This window comes from Calliopsis andreniformis, chromosome 3 (assembly GCF_051401765.1).
Source record: "Calliopsis andreniformis isolate RMS-2024a chromosome 3, iyCalAndr_principal, whole genome shotgun sequence".
Taxonomy (NCBI): Eukaryota; Metazoa; Arthropoda; class Insecta; order Hymenoptera; family Andrenidae; genus Calliopsis; species Calliopsis andreniformis.
This window is the reverse complement of record NC_135064.1, coordinates 13,149,402-13,167,347: the sequence shown is the minus strand read 5'-3', so window position 1 is coordinate 13,167,347 and position 17,946 is coordinate 13,149,402. Positions and strand designations below refer to the sequence as shown.

Genomic DNA, 17,946 nt, shown 5'->3' with positions numbered 1-17,946 from the left:
AAAGCGGGGTGGAAGGAGCTAGTACGTGCACGGATTGGAGCTATCTGACTGTGCAGTAGTAGATGCTGTAGCGTGAGGGCGCGAGGCCGCGACCCTGAGCCCGATACGCGACGCGGAATAGACCGTTTCGGTAGCAGAATAGTGCGCGTAACGAGTACGTGTCAAACGTCGGGGTCCACGGATAAGAGTAGCAGCAAAGTGGAGCATCGTGGTGCACGGGTGACTCGCTATCGTTTACGTGCGCTAAAGGTCGAGGGTTCATGATCATTCAGTACTTCGGAACGATGATTCTACGAACCGTCTGACGACAGTCTTTCTCCCTTTATTCGTCACTGCCGAATAGTTCGAGAGCCGAACGTGTACGATAGAAATCTGTTCTTTGCTGGATCTCGCTCGACCAACCTTATAACCTGTCAAGAAAGCCGCATTATAGTTATAGTAGAGGGTTAATAAGCGGTGCGGTGCGCGAATTGTTAAATATCTCTGGTCAACGAAAGTATCAAAGATATGCCGCTCTTCGGTAAAAAGGATTCTAATAAGAAGATCAAAAAGGATGGAAAAGACGATAGATCGCCATCGGTTGAGGATAAATACATCTTGAAGGAGCTACTCGGAACGTATGTACTATGTATCGCTACGGACTGCGTATTGGAAAGTAATGTCTCGAAATTCTTAGCTGCGTGTTCGTGTCGTGCATGAAATTTAAAGGAATTGACTGAGAGTATCGTTGAATGTATATATAACACGGTTGATAATGACTGAAATATTGAATATACGCGGTTTGTAGATATGCTTTTATACTTTTATCGTTCTTGGAGTTTTTTTTAATTTTATTTTCATTTCGTCTGCGAATCATCGTATGTCTTGAATAAATCGATCTTTCCAATTGAAATGCTTCAATAATTTAGTAGTTTATATTGTAATGCGCCACCTAATAGTATATAGTATGTTCGTTAGATATTGGAAAATTTGTTATTTGCATACATAATAAATATAATGATTCTAAAAATATGCAATATATAATTTTCATTAATTTTCCGTTTAATTTACATTTCCCCATGCTTGTTTTCTTTCACAAATTTATTAATATTTAATTATCACAGATATCTTTTTTATTTTTAACTGTATATACCTTCATGATTTTCAAATTCTTGCTTTCGTTATTTTTTAAACATATGATTACCTTATTTTGAATAAATAAAATGTTGAATTTTAGTTTCTGTTGTATTTTACAATTAATTTTGTTAAGTAAAGTACTAAAGCTGTTGGAAAATGTTTCATAATAGACTAGAAAGGAGAAAGTATTTCCTGTTAGTAACAAAATATTGTGTATTCTTTCTTTTTAATCTTGATTTCATATGTATCTGTTTAAAATGATGAAATAAATTAATTTTCTACATACAAAATTTATGTAAAACAATTCTGATTACATTTGAAAGGATGTTGTTGTAATTTATAGTTGATATTGATTCAGCTATAGAGAAAGTAGAATAATATTAACAGAAAAGTTTAATGCCATCATCTTTTTTGTCATTTTAATTTTAAAAATTACCTTATGTGGCAATATAAGATGTATGCCATACATTTCTTATCATGTTGAAACACTTGTATCAAAATATGTTGAAGTTAATTGCATGCAGCCTGTCTGTAGAAAGTCTGGGCCAATAGGTGTTATGAAACACTACCATTGTGAATAATTACATAAACTGGGTCCATTATCATACATATTATAATATAAGATATTATCTTTGTACAATTGATGTTTTATACATGCTTCTTATCAATGTCTTTTTCTAAATATATTTTTAAAAATTTAATCAAATAATATGTGTGTGACTATTGAAATTACTTCTCTTTTAGGGGTGCTTTCTCTGAGGTGCGTTTGGCAGAGAGTAAGGAGAAGCCTGGTCAGATGTTTGCTGTAAAAATTATTGACAAAAAAGCATTAAAAGGAAAAGAAGATTCTTTAGAAAATGAAATTAAAGTGCTGAGAAGGTAAATTATTTAAAAAATTTACATTGACTCTATAATTTTTAATAAACAAATACATCAATTATGTCATTTGGTTTTAATGTATTTGTTGTAGATTAACACATCCAAATATTGTTCAGTTATTGGAAACATTTGAGGATAAACATAAGGTTTATTTAGTTATGGAGCTGTAAGTATTTTGTTTTATTGATTTTTACTTTAGTATCTAATAATCTGAAATAGGAAGTGTTGCATTTAATTATTGTTTTGTGTTAGGGTCACTGGTGGAGAACTTTTTGATAGAATTGTTGAAAAAGGTTCCTATACAGAAAAGGATGCATCTGGTCTAATAAGACAAGTTCTCGAAGCTGTAGATTATATGCATGAACAAGGTGTTGTGCATAGAGATCTCAAACCAGAAAATCTGTTATATTATAGTCCAGATGAGGATAGTAAGATTATGATCAGTGACTTTGGTTTGTCAAAAATGGAGGATTCTGGTATCATGGCAACTGCTTGTGGGACTCCAGGATATGTTGGTATGTTTGCTTGAATTGTACATATATAGCTTTTGAAATGTCCAATGTTAATATAAATACTAATTTTAATTCTAATGTTACATTTGAATACACAGCACCAGAAGTCTTAGCACAAAAACCTTATGGGAAGGCTGTTGATGTTTGGAGCATAGGAGTTATTTCTTACATTTTGCTGTGTGGATACCCACCATTTTATGATGAGAATGATGCAAATTTGTTTGCACAAATTTTAAAAGGTAATAAAATTACTATTGGGTGAAAGCTTTTGGCATTTGGAAGGACTGTACTATCACTTCAATTTAGTTACTACTTTTAGGAGCAACAAGCACACGCAATTGTACATTAACTTAAAATTTTCATTTTTAAGGTATTATTCTAGTTTTTGTATGCTGCTATGTACATGCTTGTGTAGTAAGTAAATGATTCTCTGTGTGCGTTCGGTTTTTCTTTATTTTAAACGACAACTATTAATATTAAAAATTCGATTATAATACTATCAGTATATTATCAGAGCAAAATTGATCGGGAAGCGGTTAAAACGTGGTCATAAAAAATGAATTTATTGTATAAAGCGTGAAGCTAACAGTATTTCTTCCAAATAAAAGTTATTTGATTTAAATGAAATATTTCATAACAAAACCGTTTACTCTATAGCAAAAAGCTAACCAGACTGTTATAGGTGAATTTGAATTTGATTCGCCATACTGGGATGATATCAGTGACTCTGCCAAGGATTTCATTCACAAGCTGATGTGCGTCAATGTCGAAGAACGTTATACTTGCAAACAAGCCCTTGCACATCCCTGGTAAGATAATCATTTGCGCTCAGATATCACAAATTATGCCATTTGAAATGATAAATATCTTTTTATAAATATATATTTAATTAGAAAATCACACAGAAAAGTTCGCGAAATTCTACAAAAATTCAAGAATACATTTGTGACTCTAGATGTTCAAAAAGTTATATTTTAGAAAAAAAGTGCTAAAGATATTACAGGAACAGAATTACCTTAATTAGTAAGATAGATATGGATTAAGTAAGTAAAAGAATTACGTTTACTTTGTCATCAATCGATCTAACACATTTCAAAACTAGTCTTTGAGTTACATCTCTAAGTGTGCACAGTAATCAACTACGTAATCAAACGTAAACATAAAACTTTCTATTATTACTATATTAATATCGGTAATACCTTTCAGTCAAACTTTTAATCGTTTCTCATAATAAAAATCAACATTTTGTAAAACCACATAAATGTGATTAATTCATGTTAACATACATGTTTTATGTTACGTTCCCATTTCTAACATAGTGCCGTGCAATTGATTTTTCCAGGATCTCTGGCAACGCAGCTAGCAATAAGAATATCCATGGTACTGTATCAGAACAACTTAGAAAGAACTTCGCCAAATCAAGGTGGAAGGTTAGTACCATTGTGTGATTGTCAAGCCGCTGATTGTATGTATTTGCTCGCCAGGCTCCGTAGGAAAGTCTTCCTCTTCTCTCATGGTTGCAGCAAGCCTATCATGCAGCGACGGTGATACGACAAATGCAACGGCTTGCGCTCAACAGCGGCCAGCAGCAGCAGCAGGGCCCAGGATCAACAGGCCCCTCCAGCGGCAACCCCATGCCGTGTCTCGATCAATCGCAATCCAACCTCAGCCACCAATCCAGATCAACGGATCAATCGCAGAGCAACCTCAATTGAAGCAAATACTCGAACCACCATCGCCTATGTCAGGCCTGGTGGTTTCAAATCCTGTTCCCATTTCGACCGCCCCAAATTCACCGTTGTACTTGCGCAACAAACGCTTCAAGCTATGGGGTAGCACACGTACCGCTCTGTCTACTCTATTCCAAACGAACGTGTCGTATCTTAGAAAGCAACGGAAGTATAAAAAAAGCTGAATTAACGCTTCGTCTTTAAATGGAGAATATCGAGATGCCGATCGAACGGCATTTTATCCTCTTGCCTATTCATTTAACCTGGCGAGAGTTTGTATAGATTCCAAGCTATTCCGCTTTATATCGTGGTTACCTGTGACACGGTCACCACCGATCATGTACATTACCGACAGACTATGTTGACAGCCCGCGCAATGTAAAACGATCCTCTTTTCGTTTACCGCCCCTTTTCGATTGTGCAGCTTCTATGCAACAACACAGTTTTGAATAAATTTACTGTGTTGATACATATTAAACAATAGGATCGAATTTATAGCTATCAATAGAGATTTACAAGTAATAAGTTAAATGATATTGATTTGATCAAGTAAGATATGATAGTTACGCGCTTAAATAGCATTACGCAAACAATGAAGTTTCATGACAGTTTTGAAAAATCTTGCTGGATCAAATCTTTGATAACATAGGAAAAAAAGAAAAAAAAAGGAATATTATAAAGAGTACAACGACAAGTTTTTATCTTTTATAAAATCTGGAGTAATGGGAATAGTGGCTGTTTAGATCATTTTTTGGCTTTAATGTGTTTCGAATTTCGTGAATCAATACAGCTTCTTGCCTGATATTTTTTGTGAAATGATATAATTACTTAGACGTACGAAAGGAAAAGACAAACTTAGCGACAAGCTTTTCTTGTAATACGAAATACACGTAAATAAGTGAAGGACCTTGCTGCACAGTGTTGTGTTGCAAGATTGTTTTATAAGATCTGATTTGTATTAATATTATCTTTATCGTTTTGTTAATCGTTAAAATATATATTTGGTTTTATGATAAAATACAGATGTTTATAGGAAGCCATGTACAGTGCACTATATCACGAAAATGTACATTTTATGTACACAGTATGTACTTTCTGTTATATAGTGATATGTCTCTAAGAACTCTGAATCAGATTTATTGAACTAGATATTAATATATACATATATGTATATTGCTCTATTGATATGTTGCACTGAGACATTAAAATGAAGTGTACATAATACATACACGATTCCCCGTTTGTTTGTTTGCAAGATGCAAATATAAAAAGCGATTTATTAGGCATAGGCTTTAGATTTTTACAAAGTACTTGTGAATAATTACACCTATTTAACGCTCAGTAATTCAGGAATGATTGTTTCCGAAAATATCACACAAAATAGAAATTGGCTTATTTTAAAAGAATATATAAAGCACAAACATTACATCGGGCTAGTTAAGAATGATCTATGTTTACATATATGTTGCAAAAAGAGTGTATATATTATTCACATACGTTATATTTTTTTTATGTAAATGTATAACCAAATGCCATCGATACATCGTGAAAAGTTTATAGAAATATTTTTATATTTAATATTTCTTTATAGTGTATTGCAAGTTCCAAAAGGTTCAAATATAATCTGGCTGTTTATATTTGTATCTCACTGTAAGATGGAAAATCAATATCGTACTCGGTAATTCAGTATTTGAATTGTAAAAAATGCTTCAACGAACAGTTTGAGGATACTTTAAGTACACAATTGTATTGCTTTATTTTTTTATAAATAATTGCAATTAAGTGCAATAATACCGTGATCTTGTGATAAGGATGTTATTCCGATTACATTCAATAATGAAACAATAGTAATGAATGGTAAGAATTTTAATTCAAACGAAACGTTCTATGTGTCGAAAAATTTCTTTTAAAGATCAATGTTTTCGAAAGTTTTACTTAAATTTAAAAGCTTAACTGCGTAAACGAAACAAATCGATTATCTGTTAATGGCGCAAAATTGTATCGACAAAATTTAATGTTTTTCGTGTCTTTTGAAACGTGCTTTCAAATAAATCTAAATTACGTGTAATAAATTTAAAAATCATGTGTTACATATACTCGTGTAGAAAAATTATTGCTGCTATCGAGTGGGCACTTTTTATCATAAACTACTATCTCTTTCTCTTAAACTTTAAACTATAATTATGATAATCACTTTGAACTATCGCATTAGACATCCGTCCGCATACCGGGCACTATTAATATAGTAAAAATTATGTGAAAAAATGAAAAAACTCGAAAAGATATAACACTACGAAATAATTTTGAGATTGATAATAATAATTATAGTGCTTGTAAGGGTAGTGGTTATTGTTCTTTAAAACAAATATATATTTAGATCAAAAAGATATGAAGAAGATTTCACGATAAATGCAGCAGTCATCATTTATTTCTATTAGAATACTTTTGGTATTTAAAATTACTGAACATAAATTAATAACCAGTCTTTCAGTATGCAAAAGAACCATTCTGAAGTGCCTTGGATGACACAATGATGATAGGCACGGAAAATAGACGTATGTGAATATTCTATATAAGCATACTACTGATACATAACTCTACATGTATGAACAAACGTTATTTAATTTTTGTAAAAATCACACGATTTTATTGCTATTACATGTTCCTAACTTTTTTCATTTATGTTAATGATATTTTACATTTAATGTATATTTTTATAGTTTATCTTCTCAAATTTTATTTTTAATTGTACGTGCTAAATTTTTAATAAAAAAATAAGGAAATGTTATTTTTTATTTAAAATATTACTACATTTTTCACATAGTCATCATCGTGTCATCTAAAGAGGAAGGGTTCGTTGAAGAGCATTCTTTTATGCTAATGTTGATGCATCATCGACGAGCTTGTAATTTAAAAATTCTAAAAACAAAAAAGAAGCAAGAAAGAGCTTAACTTGTATTTTAAAAAATAAAACGAGAAGAGACCGTGCCACATGAATAAACATATCGGCAGGAACATTGCAAATGTGATGTAAAGATAAGCTGATTTTAAGTAGCAATGAAAACGACTTGTTACTGCAGTTTTATTCGAAAAACAATATAATGCCAGACTGATAGAGTGTGCATGAAGTGAAAGAGAAGGAGAGTAAGAGACAGAGAGAAACAGAGAGAGAGAGAGAGAGAGTGAGAGTGAGAGTGGGAGTGGGAGAATATACTGTTGATTAAAATGTTTTAATTGTTGCCTATAAATTAAGTGTAACGCTCCTGTCTTCATTGGTCGATACAGGAATAACTTCTTCCTATTGTAATTTTCTCATCGCATAAGCCTTGCAATTGTTATGCTTGAATTTGTGCATGTTGAGGATAATACATAATTATAAAAAGTCAATGCTCCTAGAAATATTAATGATACAAATTTGCCACAGTTGCATGAAGGGTCTTAGTAATTGAAATACATTGATCTAGTTTACAGTGCCAATATATTCATACTCTTCGATTAACGGGTTGAAGATTACATATTTTTTTTAAAAGCATAAAATATAAAATTTCTGTGAAGTACACACATATTAATTGAACAATTAATTTATGGTACACATTGCATAACGTGGGTAATTCATTTTATTGATAAGACTGGCTTGTGATTGAGAATTATAAAAAAATAGATACCCAAATAACTTTTGAGTTTCACCAATTTTTTTAGTTTCTTGATTGTGGTGCTATTTATTTGACAGAATGTTAATAAATAAACGGTATGTTACAGCTAATTTAATTTTTTCGTTACAGTTTGCAGTTTATGTTAAGAATATCAAAAACTATATTAAGTATGAAACGACTGAAAATAATAAAAAAATACTATACTCTTATAGATTAAAAATTAAATGATACAACAATTACAATTTACTTTAATATACATTTATTAGAATTCCTTTTCAAACATAGAAAGGAAAATATGATTGATGAAAATGATAATAATGATACTGATGGTAATAATAACATTTACGAAATTGTAATGCGTTTTATGCTTAAAATTAAGCTATCTTTTTATACAAATTAGTTTTAAATGCATTAACAATGATATGTCTTAGTTTACAATTCGTTAACTGGTGATATAATAGCTGTAACGGTTTCAGTTTTCAAGTAAAATAAATGAAATAGGAAATTTACATTATTGTTACATTTCGTGTTAATGATTTATCAATATACATTATATACGGAAAAAATAAATTATAAGCTATGAATCTTGAATTTTTAAAGTAACAGCAGCCAGGGAGAATTAGCCCAGATATGAACATTTATAATATATTACTATGCGTTGTTATTAATATCATTTCATTGACACTTATTATTGGATTTCTAAAATTTGTGTTTCAATTTTCTAGTCCAGTTTACAATTATTTTTCTCACGTAATTAGAAATGAATGATACAAAAATACTATAAATAGAAAAAATATTTGCACATTTACATATACAAGTGTAATTTTTGGTACATTTGGAAGCAAATTGTATAATTCTTTCATCTTTAATGATTACCAATAATTATACATAATGTACCCAAAATTGTTGTGTTCGTGCTTAAATCACGAATTGAAATTTTTCCTGTTACTTTATGGATAATACAAAATGAATATTATCTTAAACAGTGTATTCTTACGTTACAACAGATACACCATTCAGCCTTCGTATGCGTTTAACGCCTCCCGCAATTTGTCTACAATCTTTTGATAAAACGTAATTTGTTCTGTAAGATGTGTCTTCATTGCCTGAGTCATATGGATTTCTTGTTCCGTCTGGAAATGCGTTTCCTCGGCCTGAAGGGCTCGTGCTATTACGTCCGTTCGATGGGAAAGATCACGCAATTGCTGTGGCTCCATTTTATGCTCGCTTACTAGCTTTTCGCAATCTTTTCGTTTCTGTACAGCTGTCTAAATATATTTAAAAAAGAATATGAAAATGTACATTAACCATTCTTGTAAAAGTACACTAATCAACAGGTGTTTGCAAAGAATTAGATTGTGCTATTTTAATTACCTTATGTATATTGATCACGTCTGGAAAATTACTGATAATTCCTCTATAAATGTGGAACTTATCAGCAAGAGGTTCCCAATCGAACTTCGGTTGCTCTTCATATAATTTGCCTATGTCATTATAAGCATCGCCAGTTACTTTTAACGCATAAGTTAATCTTCGGCGACTACTATCATCACCTTCTAGTGCATGGCTCAATGCACTAAAAGATTGGCCAATTTTTTGAAATTCCCTTTTATAGAGAACTTGATTCTTCTTTGTTTGGTCAACAGCCATAGCCATAAAATTTTTAACTACTGGATCTAATCCACTTATAAATCTACTAAATGTGTCTGTCTGAATTTCCGCTTTTATAGCATCCAACATAGTTTCAGAGCATTGAACAGCATTGAAATAATTTACACCTAGTAGTTCATCTTTTTCAGCTTGTCTTTTTCCAGCTTTCCATCTCTTTTCATCTGTACATGTTATAAAATGTTCCCAAACACGACTACGTGCCAAAATAGGATGTCTACAAACATAATCTACGAACTCTTGTAGTTGTGTGCGTCGATGTTCGATAAATTGCTCCTCATATCTCCCTGATATTTGTTTATCCGGCAATGGTGGAATAGGAATAAAGCAATATTTTTCTTCCAAACGTTCGTGTAACCAATCAAAGTGCTTGTATCTTCTTGATACTTGGGCGTTGTTAAACTATAATGAAAAGTTAATATTAATTTTCCTTCTTCTTATTAAAAGAAGTAAAATAAAACATATTTAAATACCGTTGGTGTGAGTTGATAAACTATAAAACTTTTAAGACCTTTCAGTTTTGATTCTTTTTTAGGTGATGTGACCACACAATTGTAAGGTTCTCCTCTTGGAACCCATCTGTAACGTCCTCCTTCTAGTTCTTCAATATATATTTTCTCACCTTCAGGAACATTTGCTACTCTCATTCCTAATAAGAAACTATCCTCGCCTGACTTTATTAATGTAGAAAATTTATTGTTCTTCTTTGGTATATTGGGTATAGGCCTTTCAGGTATCACAGAATGAATAGCTTGCACCGCAACTGTATCTCCATAATCATTATGCTGCAACTGTAGTATATGTTGTGGCTGTTGTTGTTGAGGAACATATGCTTGTGTTTGACCAACTTCTGAATCGTCATCCCAATCATCATCCCAATAATCTCCAGAACTCTGTTGAGATGATGTCATGGTATCTAACACACAAGAAAATTTGAATTGTTGCAATCTTTTAATCTGTCACATCTAGATAAGATTAATTCTTTTACATATGATAAAACATTAAGTATACTTGATACAGAAGCTGCATTATCAACAACTTGGACATATGCCTCTGGAAACAACCCAGACTTTCCACTTTGATTGAAACCTTCACACCATCCATCGCCCACATTATCTCTCATAACAGTTAATATTTCTCCTGCTGTGATAGACAATTCTGCTGTTCCTGGTTCTCCTGTGAAGTCATATAGTGCCCTTACCTGTAGAAAAAATAAAAAAAGGATATAAAGAGAGATGTAAAACAGGTATTATTATTGTAGATAAAAGGAATTATTTTTAACAAGCACATAATAGAGTGACTCATAATGTGAGGTCTTGATTAAACATCGCGACAATACGTCGACAGTTTTTGTTTTTCTAATACACGTTTACATACCTGGTATCCGTCCATTATAAGTACATATACTACTAAAGTTATTTGAAATTCTGTCTACAGGCACGGCAGCTTTTCGTCTCCCTATTTTAAATCGTTTGATTGCACCGGTCACATACCTACACCGATCTGCTCAACCGTATGACTGACATTTACGTATTTGCGTTTTAACATGTGTGCGATTCCTTGCCACATAAATGGAAATTTTGAGCGATTACACCGCTACTGTTCGCTAAACGTAAAACATTTCCATCGTTTCAAGAAGTTATGCTTTATTCTTGTTAAGCATGCTGACTTCAAGGAAGAATAGAAATTCTTGAAGAATAAAGTTGTATACAATAAATAGAAAATCACCAATTTTACGAGACAATGCAATGACTGCAGGTTAGATACTGAACGCAGGGCACATTTAATTATAATCCGTTACTGAGCACTCAGATCCGCCTCTATAAATTAATTCGTATTGTTTGTTAAACTTTTGTGCGAGATTGTAGACACAATTTTAATTTTAGAATCGAGTGTACTTTTGTTTAATGAAAGTAATAGATAACTATGAGGAATAATTAGGGAGTCAAAATTGGAATAATTACGCATACGCTTACAATCAATGAGATAATTAAAAATGTTTACGATTTTGAAAAAGAAATTCACTAGGATTGTGAGACACGTTTACTATCCTGATATTTGAGTACTTAAAATAGGCCCATAATTCAAATTTTTATCCGAGCACTTAAGTATTCAGACGTGGATCGGAGTATTCGAATATCCTGACCTCGATTGGAGTACTCAAATATGCATAGTTGCATCTGAGCATTTAGACTTGAATTGGAATACTCAAGTATTTAGATTTGAATCAAAGTACTTAAATATTTAGACTTGGATCCGAGTATGTACTCAAGTATCCGAATTCAGATTTTTTTTGTAGATTATTGGACTATATAACCTTTCTTATCTGGATTAAAATTAATATAGTTTGAGATATGAATGCAAAAGTTAGTATGTATACTAAAATATAGTTAAATACTTAAATTCGAATTTTGAATCTAAATTCGAGTTATAATGTAAAAATAAAAAATAGACCAAATTTAAATCAAATGAGTACTAGATACTCCAATATAATTTAATAACTATGTACTGAATATTTAGATATCTATAAATCTGAGCATTAGTAAGAATTTTACATGAAAATAGATTATCAGATTATTTGAAATGATTGTTATTTTAAAATAGATTGTATAAGATTTTTTCGTTTCTCTACATGTATAAACTGTACAAGAAAAATTTGGGATATTTTTGTAATAATAATACATATTAATAATAAAAGTGTACATAAGCTTTTTTCATTATCTTCTGTCTAAAACTTGTCCTCTATAAATGTACCACATTTTCTGATACTTCCTGCATAAATTTGCAATGACAGTAAAAACAAATGCATGTATATACATTTATAAAATTTTATTTTTTCTGATGTTATATTCAATTCTTGATATTATAAACACTTAAATTATAGATAGAATACTCTTAATGCGAAGACTTTGATTCCTTTGCATTTTGCAAACTTTGAGTAATATATAATTTTGCTAAACTCTGAGCACAGAATTGTGAAATGTGTTCACTGTATGTATTAATCTGTCCAGCTACAATCATTGGATTTAATCTTGGAGGAACAGGCAGAGGTCTCATGAGTTTGTTAATATCATCATCTGGTAGTGGAGGTTCATCCTTTGCTGCTCTAGCAGCATTTTCTTGAGCCCTCTTAGCCAATAATCTATTCTTCTCCTGTTGTTGACGTACAACTAACTGTTGATATCTATTGAACTTCATTGCTTCTTGATTCAATTCATCTACACGGTCCATTAAGCACCGTAACTGGTTTTCTAAAACTGTAGCTGTACCAAGATCTAAATACTTAGTACCTTCCTCTTCGGGAATCATTTCTTCCAATTCAGACATCATTATATTGGTCAGATTACTATTCTTTATGATGACTGGGATCTCGATAAAAAGATTCTCATAACCAATCTTCAAAGTGCGCAATGCTTCTGGAGTAAATTCTCCTTCCTTATACATTTGTATAGCTTGTGGAGTAAGCCGGTAAGCTTTCAGTGTCAGAAAACCTCTAGCTGACTTAGCTGTATCGTATATAAGTACTACTGATTCTTCGATAGATGTCTGATAATGATATTGTGATTCCAATAAGGACACATTTAAAAAATTTCCCACATCTGCACTCTGGTACCAACCAACATGGAAGTGGTCAACATTAACCCTGCAAAAAAGAGTTATGTACTGTTCAAATTTTGTCATTAGATTATATTATTTTGTTATTCTTTATAGTGTTTCATTGTAACAGTTGCACTAGAGTATTACTTACCATCTAAGACGACGCATCATAGCAAGTTGATATTCTTCTTCGTCCATGATTTCGTCATTTTTAGGGAAAGGGAAACAATTTGTGATTTCCAAGCGATTTTGAACAACCAAACCAAGAAGAGCACCCTGAGCAACATCCATGTTACTCATAGATTCTTCGTGGCAGTGTTTTACCATTTTCATAACGACCAATCCATCGCATTGAACGTAATCTATACGTGGCTCAACTTCAGGGATTCTTCTTGTTTGCGGTCTTGAATTCATTTTGCACAAATATTAGTTTTAATCTAAACCAGTCTTTGAGCATAAGTTCTACGACAGATCGCTGTCAAGCAAGGTTAGGTGGAAAGGAACCTCGCTGCTTTATGCTTGAAACATGTGTTATATAGAAACCTTGTTTAAATTATGAATTAGAAAGTAGCATCCATCTGGAGATAATATGATGAACTAAAATATCCATCAAACAATGTGCAAAATATTATATTTAAAATAATGTTTATAAGTATTTAAATAATATTTAATGCTACAAAAGTATGAAATATAGAGAGACATTGTTCAAATATGCGATTTAGGTTATATAACAAAGAGAAAGTTAAAAATATGGGAGTTCTAAATTTTGTTAAGGGTTGCTCGTATAACTTCAATGTGGACGCTGCTTTAAAGTCGCGTAAAATGACATGTTTTACGAACTGAATTAAAAGAGAATGTCAGTGGTGAGTCGATGAGTCTCACTCGCACTCGCGAGGTATTCCAACATTGTCAGTGGGAAACTTATGATGCACCTACAATACATTCGTGGAGTAATTTTTTCACTACCCACTGCTCTACATCAGCTTTACTAGTGGCCACTAGCGTCATTGATAAATGACGTGTTAAATTCTGCGAGACTTGTATCTTTGTGGTTAACGAATATGAGTATGAATGACAGTGAGCCGATCGAATACGAGCCGTCTCTTAAAAATGTGATCGAGCAACGATCTTTACGATGGATATTTGTCGGTGGCAAAGGCGGAGTAGGCAAAACAACATGCAGGTAACTACAACCTATACAAAATGTTAGTTATTAATAATAATTCAAACCAATTATCATAAAGATGTTAATTCTTCCTTGTTCATAAATCTTTCAGTTGTTCTTTGGCTGTGCAGTTGTCGAAAGTGAGAGAAAGTGTGCTTATCATCTCAACAGATCCTGCTCATAACATTTCTGATGCCTTCGATCAGAAGTTTAGTAAAGTCCCGACAAAAGTGAAAGGTTTTGATAATCTATTTGCTATGGAAGTGGATCCAAATGTTGGCATTACCGAGCTACCTGAAGAATATTTTGAAAGTGAAGCTAGTGAGTAAAAAGAATTAACATTGATATTTTGTATTGTAAAATATGAAGTTTATTGTAGTAGATTTTGAGAAAGTATCCCATATCTTAGAGACATTTTGGGTATTCATATACATAGATTTATATATCAGTTTCAGATAGTGCAGTAATGAGATTGAGCAAAAACATGATGCAAGAAATTGTGGGTGCATTTCCTGGTATTGATGAGGCAATGAGTTATGCAGAAGTTATGAAGTTAGTATTCTTTAAAAGTTTATTTACATTTATGAGATTGTTTAACTGAAATTTATATTTTTAGGCTTGTCAAAGGAATGAACTTTTCTGTTGTTGTTTTTGATACTGCTCCTACTGGTCATACTTTGAGGCTATTGTCTTTCCCACAAGTTGTAGAAAAGGGCCTGGGAAGATTAATGCGTTTGAAAATGAAAATTAGCCCTTTCATTACACAGGTTTATAAAATTTATAATAGTCAATAAGGATTACAATCATTCAGTTAAGTAACTCTATTTTGAAATATATTTAATTGCAGATAAGTTCCTTGCTGGGCATAACAGATTTTAATGTAGATACATTTTCCAATAAAATAGAGGATATGCTTGTTGTTATACGACAAGTTAACGAACAATTCAGGAATCCTGATCAGACAACTTTTGTTTGTGTATGCATAGCAGAATTTTTGTCACTTTACGAAACAGAAAGACTTGTACAAGAATTAACAAAATGTGGTGTTGACACTCACAATATTATAGTGAATCAGCTATTATTTTTGAAAGAAGGAGATGTACCTTGCAGGCTTTGCCTTGCAAGGCACAAGTTACAGGATAAATATTTAGAGCAGGTAAAAAGTAAATTTTTATTCTGATATAATAAAATCTGAAAATATCACATATTAATTTGTTAACTTTTCATCCAGATAATGGATTTGTATGAAGATTTTCATGTCACACGGCTTCCATTATTAGAAAAAGAGGTTCGCGGAGTGCAACAAATCAAAGACTTTTCTGAGAATCTTGTTAAGCCATATAAACCTTAACATCTACACATTTAGCATTTAATAAGAATGAATTATTTTACATGTAATCAAAAGTTTTTTGTAAACTAAGAAACCTCATATATGAAATTTGTATAAAAGGTAATAGTTTTATTTATAATGTTTAGTAGAACAATTTTTTTTTCATGTAAAATTTTTAATATCTATATCTAAACAGGTTAAACATTATTGATACCCAATTGATAGTGTAAAAATTTTGTTTGTACAATTATAATTTTCTTGATCTTAAATATGATTCAAATATGAATTAAAAAGGTATCAATCAATAACTCCAAGTTCCTTTCCAATCTGTACAAATGCATTTATAGCGTACTCTATGTCACTCTGTAAATGTGCAGCACTGATTTGAACACGTATTCTTGCTTTATTTTTTGGTACTACGGGATAACTAAAACCGATCACATAAATTCCTTGATCTGCAAAGGAATAATAATTTAATAGATTAAAAATTCTCTTATACACAGATATAGATTCCAGAATACACACCAATCATCTTATCAGCAAATTCAGTGGCTAGTCTCGCATCACCTATCATAACAGGACAGATAGGGTGATCATCGCCAGTAATTGTAAAACCTGCGGCTTTCATACCGTTTCTAAATAGATTAGTGTTGTTTCTTAGTCGATCCAGAAATTTCGTTGAGTCCGTTATTAGATCCATCACCTGCATACAAAATTAAAGAAGAAAAAACATGATAACAGAAAACCTTTTTCTAGTATACCTTATTTGCTGATGCAACCACGGGAGGAGGTAACGAGTTCGAAAATAAATAAGGCCTACTGCGTTGCCTCAACAGATTAACCAATTCTTTTGAACCTGTTGTATATCCGCCTGCTGCTCCACCAAGAGCTTTGCCTAGCGTCGAGTTAATGATGTCAATACTTCCTAATTGATTAAAATAATCTTCCGTACCTCTATAATCAAATATGCACAAATGTTTCTTTCATTTTCATTCGAGAAATTACACTCTTCTTGGTTGTATAATGTTGCGGCTATTATGAACAAAGTGGTCTTTAAGAATCTTTAAATTATACAGTTCTTTTAAATTACATTTTATATTAAAACGAAGTTCATTCATAAATTAAAACGATACAAACATAACTACCTTCCGGTTTCTCCAAAGAATCCAGTAGCGTGACAGTCATCCACAAAAGTAAGAGCATTATATTTTTTTGCAAGCTTGAATATGCTTGGTAATGGTGTAACAGTTCCATCCATAGAAAAGACACCGTCGGTTGCAATAAGGCGATGTCGAGAAGACATAGTGTCTTGTAATTTGTTTTCCAAGTCTTCCATATCTCTATGCTTATATCTTTGTAGAACAGAATTTCATTAACACAGTGATTAAGGACAAAATATCTATAAATCACGCACCTGTGTTTTTTGGCTTTACAGAGTCTAATACCATCAATAATGGAAGCATGATTCAGTTCATCGCTTAATACTGCATCTTCAGAAGTTAATAAAGTTTCAAAGAGTCCAGCATTTGCATCAAAACAAGATGCATAGAGAATAGCATCTTCTCTGCCATGAAACCTAGCAATTTTCTGTTCTAGTTCTACATGAATCTCTTGAGTACCGCATATAAATCGTACAGAACTTAAACCAGCTCCATATTTATCCAAAGCAAATTTTGCTGCTGAAATAACTTCCTTGTTATCCTAAGATCAAAAAACATAATCAATTGCACAATGTAAAATGACTTATATTGGTATAATTGGAATATAAAAAAGATTTTATATTCTTTCTACTTACAGATAAACCTAAGTAATTGTTTGCACAGAAATTAAGAGCTTTTACTCCATTTGCTAGGGTAATTCGTGTGCATTGAGGAGAAGCAATTACTCGTTCGGTTTTCCATGTACCAGCTGCTTTTATTGCTTTTAATTCTGAGTTTATGCATTCCGACAAAGAACTCATACTCTTTTGTAATATCCATTCTTTATTTTTAGACCTCAGACCTGTTAAAAGATTAATATATAAATATAAGTTTTTTCTAACAAACATTCTTCAGAAGTAATTAAATTAAAGTTAAAAATACTTTTACGAAATATAAGATACATATTTCAGAATGTTCAAAAATTTGATAGTGTCTATCTCAGTAGATGCTGAATAATGTCAGATTCTGAGGAAGGTGAAAGGAGGATAATAACTGGTCAAACCTGTTTAGGAGTTTAATGGAATACAAGCTAGGTATGTTTTTATTTACCTGTAGAGTGATCCATATGTAATTAGAAGATGTAATAATGTTGTACA

General features: G+C 31.9%; 5 protein-coding genes across 7 annotated transcripts; 2 read left to right on the top strand and 3 right to left on the bottom strand.

Moving 5' to 3' along the window:
- The first annotated feature begins 11 nt into the window (after positions 1-11).
- Camki (Calcium/calmodulin-dependent protein kinase I) lies at positions 12-8,000 on the top strand. 3 transcript variants are annotated; one of them, XM_076375398.1, is made up of 8 exons: positions 12-617; positions 1,861-1,995; positions 2,087-2,161; positions 2,248-2,510; positions 2,606-2,746; positions 3,190-3,316; positions 3,850-3,887; positions 3,992-8,000. In XM_076375398.1, exons 1-8 carry the CDS (start codon positions 508-510, stop codon positions 4,420-4,422), a joined length of 1,320 nt encoding a protein of 439 aa, XP_076231513.1. In that variant the 5' UTR covers positions 12-507; the 3' UTR covers positions 4,423-8,000. The 3 variants fall into 3 exon arrangements, with proteins under 3 accessions (XP_076231513.1, XP_076231515.1, XP_076231514.1); XM_076375400.1 differs by having other exon boundaries at positions 13-617; positions 3,850-3,937; positions 4,031-4,370; XM_076375399.1 differs by lacking the exon at positions 12-617 and adding an exon at positions 666-779.
- Positions 8,001-8,241: 241 nt separating this feature from the next.
- Positions 8,242-11,268, bottom strand: Sh3px1 (sorting nexin 33-like protein SH3PX1). The gene is made up of 5 exons (XM_076375068.1): positions 10,936-11,268; positions 10,570-10,759; positions 10,032-10,474; positions 9,265-9,960; positions 8,242-9,158 (listed from the first exon to the last, which is right to left on the bottom strand). The coding sequence occupies exons 1-5, from the start codon at positions 10,948-10,950 to the stop codon at positions 8,907-8,909; spliced, it is 1,596 nt and encodes a 531-aa protein (XP_076231183.1). The 5' UTR covers positions 10,951-11,268; the 3' UTR covers positions 8,242-8,906.
- Positions 11,269-12,372: 1,104 nt separating this feature from the next.
- Positions 12,373-13,661, bottom strand: Eif3h (eukaryotic translation initiation factor 3 subunit h). Its single transcript, XM_076393223.1, has 2 exons — positions 13,307-13,661; positions 12,373-13,201 (listed from the first exon to the last, which is right to left on the bottom strand). Exons 1-2 carry the CDS (start codon positions 13,567-13,569, stop codon positions 12,454-12,456), a joined length of 1,011 nt encoding a protein of 336 aa, XP_076249338.1. The 5' UTR covers positions 13,570-13,661; the 3' UTR covers positions 12,373-12,453.
- A 353-nt stretch (positions 13,662-14,014) lies between these two features.
- Positions 14,015-15,845, top strand: LOC143176978 (ATPase ASNA1 homolog). Its single transcript, XM_076374673.1, has 6 exons — positions 14,015-14,338; positions 14,433-14,641; positions 14,770-14,872; positions 14,937-15,087; positions 15,168-15,476; positions 15,552-15,845. The coding sequence occupies exons 1-6, from the start codon at positions 14,217-14,219 to the stop codon at positions 15,669-15,671; spliced, it is 1,014 nt and encodes a 337-aa protein (XP_076230788.1). The 5' UTR covers positions 14,015-14,216; the 3' UTR covers positions 15,672-15,845.
- A 102-nt stretch (positions 15,846-15,947) lies between these two features.
- Gcat (Glycine C-acetyltransferase) lies at positions 15,948-17,915 on the bottom strand. The gene is made up of 7 exons (XM_076375155.1): positions 17,900-17,915; positions 17,446-17,651; positions 17,065-17,351; positions 16,796-17,002; positions 16,412-16,604; positions 16,176-16,353; positions 15,948-16,105 (listed from the first exon to the last, which is right to left on the bottom strand). The coding sequence occupies exons 1-7, from the start codon at positions 17,913-17,915 to the stop codon at positions 15,948-15,950; spliced, it is 1,245 nt and encodes a 414-aa protein (XP_076231270.1).
- Between the last annotated feature and the right edge of the window lie 31 nt (positions 17,916-17,946).

What these genes read in the sequence shown, in the direction of transcription:
- Sh3px1 (XM_076375068.1), bottom strand. An exon ending in TAATGCAGCTTCTGTATCAA is followed by an intron (nt 10,475 to 10,569) that starts GTATACTTAATG and finishes CTTGTGTGTTAG; the next exon opens with ATACCATGACATCATCTCAA. An exon ending in ACGTGATCAATATACATAAG is followed by an intron (nt 9,159 to 9,264) that starts GTAATTAAAATA and finishes AAATATATTTAG; the next exon opens with ACAGCTGTACAGAAACGAAA.
- Camki (XM_076375398.1), top strand. Translation starts at nt 508, where the DNA reads ATGCCGCTCTTCGGTAAAAAGGATTCTAATAAGAAGATCAAAAAGGAT. An exon ending in GAAATTAAAGTGCTGAGAAG is followed by an intron (nt 1,996 to 2,086) that starts GTAAATTATTTA and finishes TATTTGTTGTAG; the next exon opens with ATTAACACATCCAAATATTG. An exon ending in TAGCAATAAGAATATCCATG is followed by an intron (nt 3,888 to 3,991) that starts GTACTGTATCAG and finishes TTTGCTCGCCAG; the next exon opens with GCTCCGTAGGAAAGTCTTCC.
- Eif3h (XM_076393223.1), bottom strand. Translation starts at nt 13,569, where the DNA reads ATGAATTCAAGACCGCAAACAAGAAGAATCCCTGAAGTTGAGCCACGT. An exon ending in ATGATGCGTCGTCTTAGATG is followed by an intron (nt 13,202 to 13,306) that starts GTAAGTAATACT and finishes TCTTTTTTGCAG; the next exon opens with GGTTAATGTTGACCACTTCC.
- Gcat (XM_076375155.1), bottom strand. An exon ending in ACAATTACTTAGGTTTATCT is followed by an intron (nt 17,352 to 17,445) that starts GTAAGTAGAAAG and finishes TTTTGATCTTAG; the next exon opens with GATAACAAGGAAGTTATTTC. An exon ending in TGGTTGCATCAGCAAATAAG is followed by an intron (nt 16,354 to 16,411) that starts GTATACTAGAAA and finishes TTTTGTATGCAG; the next exon opens with GTGATGGATCTAATAACGGA.
- LOC143176978 (XM_076374673.1), top strand. Translation starts at nt 14,217, where the DNA reads ATGAGTATGAATGACAGTGAGCCGATCGAATACGAGCCGTCTCTTAAA. An exon ending in ATATTTTGAAAGTGAAGCTA is followed by an intron (nt 14,642 to 14,769) that starts GTGAGTAAAAAG and finishes TTTATATATCAG; the next exon opens with TTTCAGATAGTGCAGTAATG. An exon ending in TTAGCCCTTTCATTACACAG is followed by an intron (nt 15,088 to 15,167) that starts GTTTATAAAATT and finishes ATTTAATTGCAG; the next exon opens with ATAAGTTCCTTGCTGGGCAT.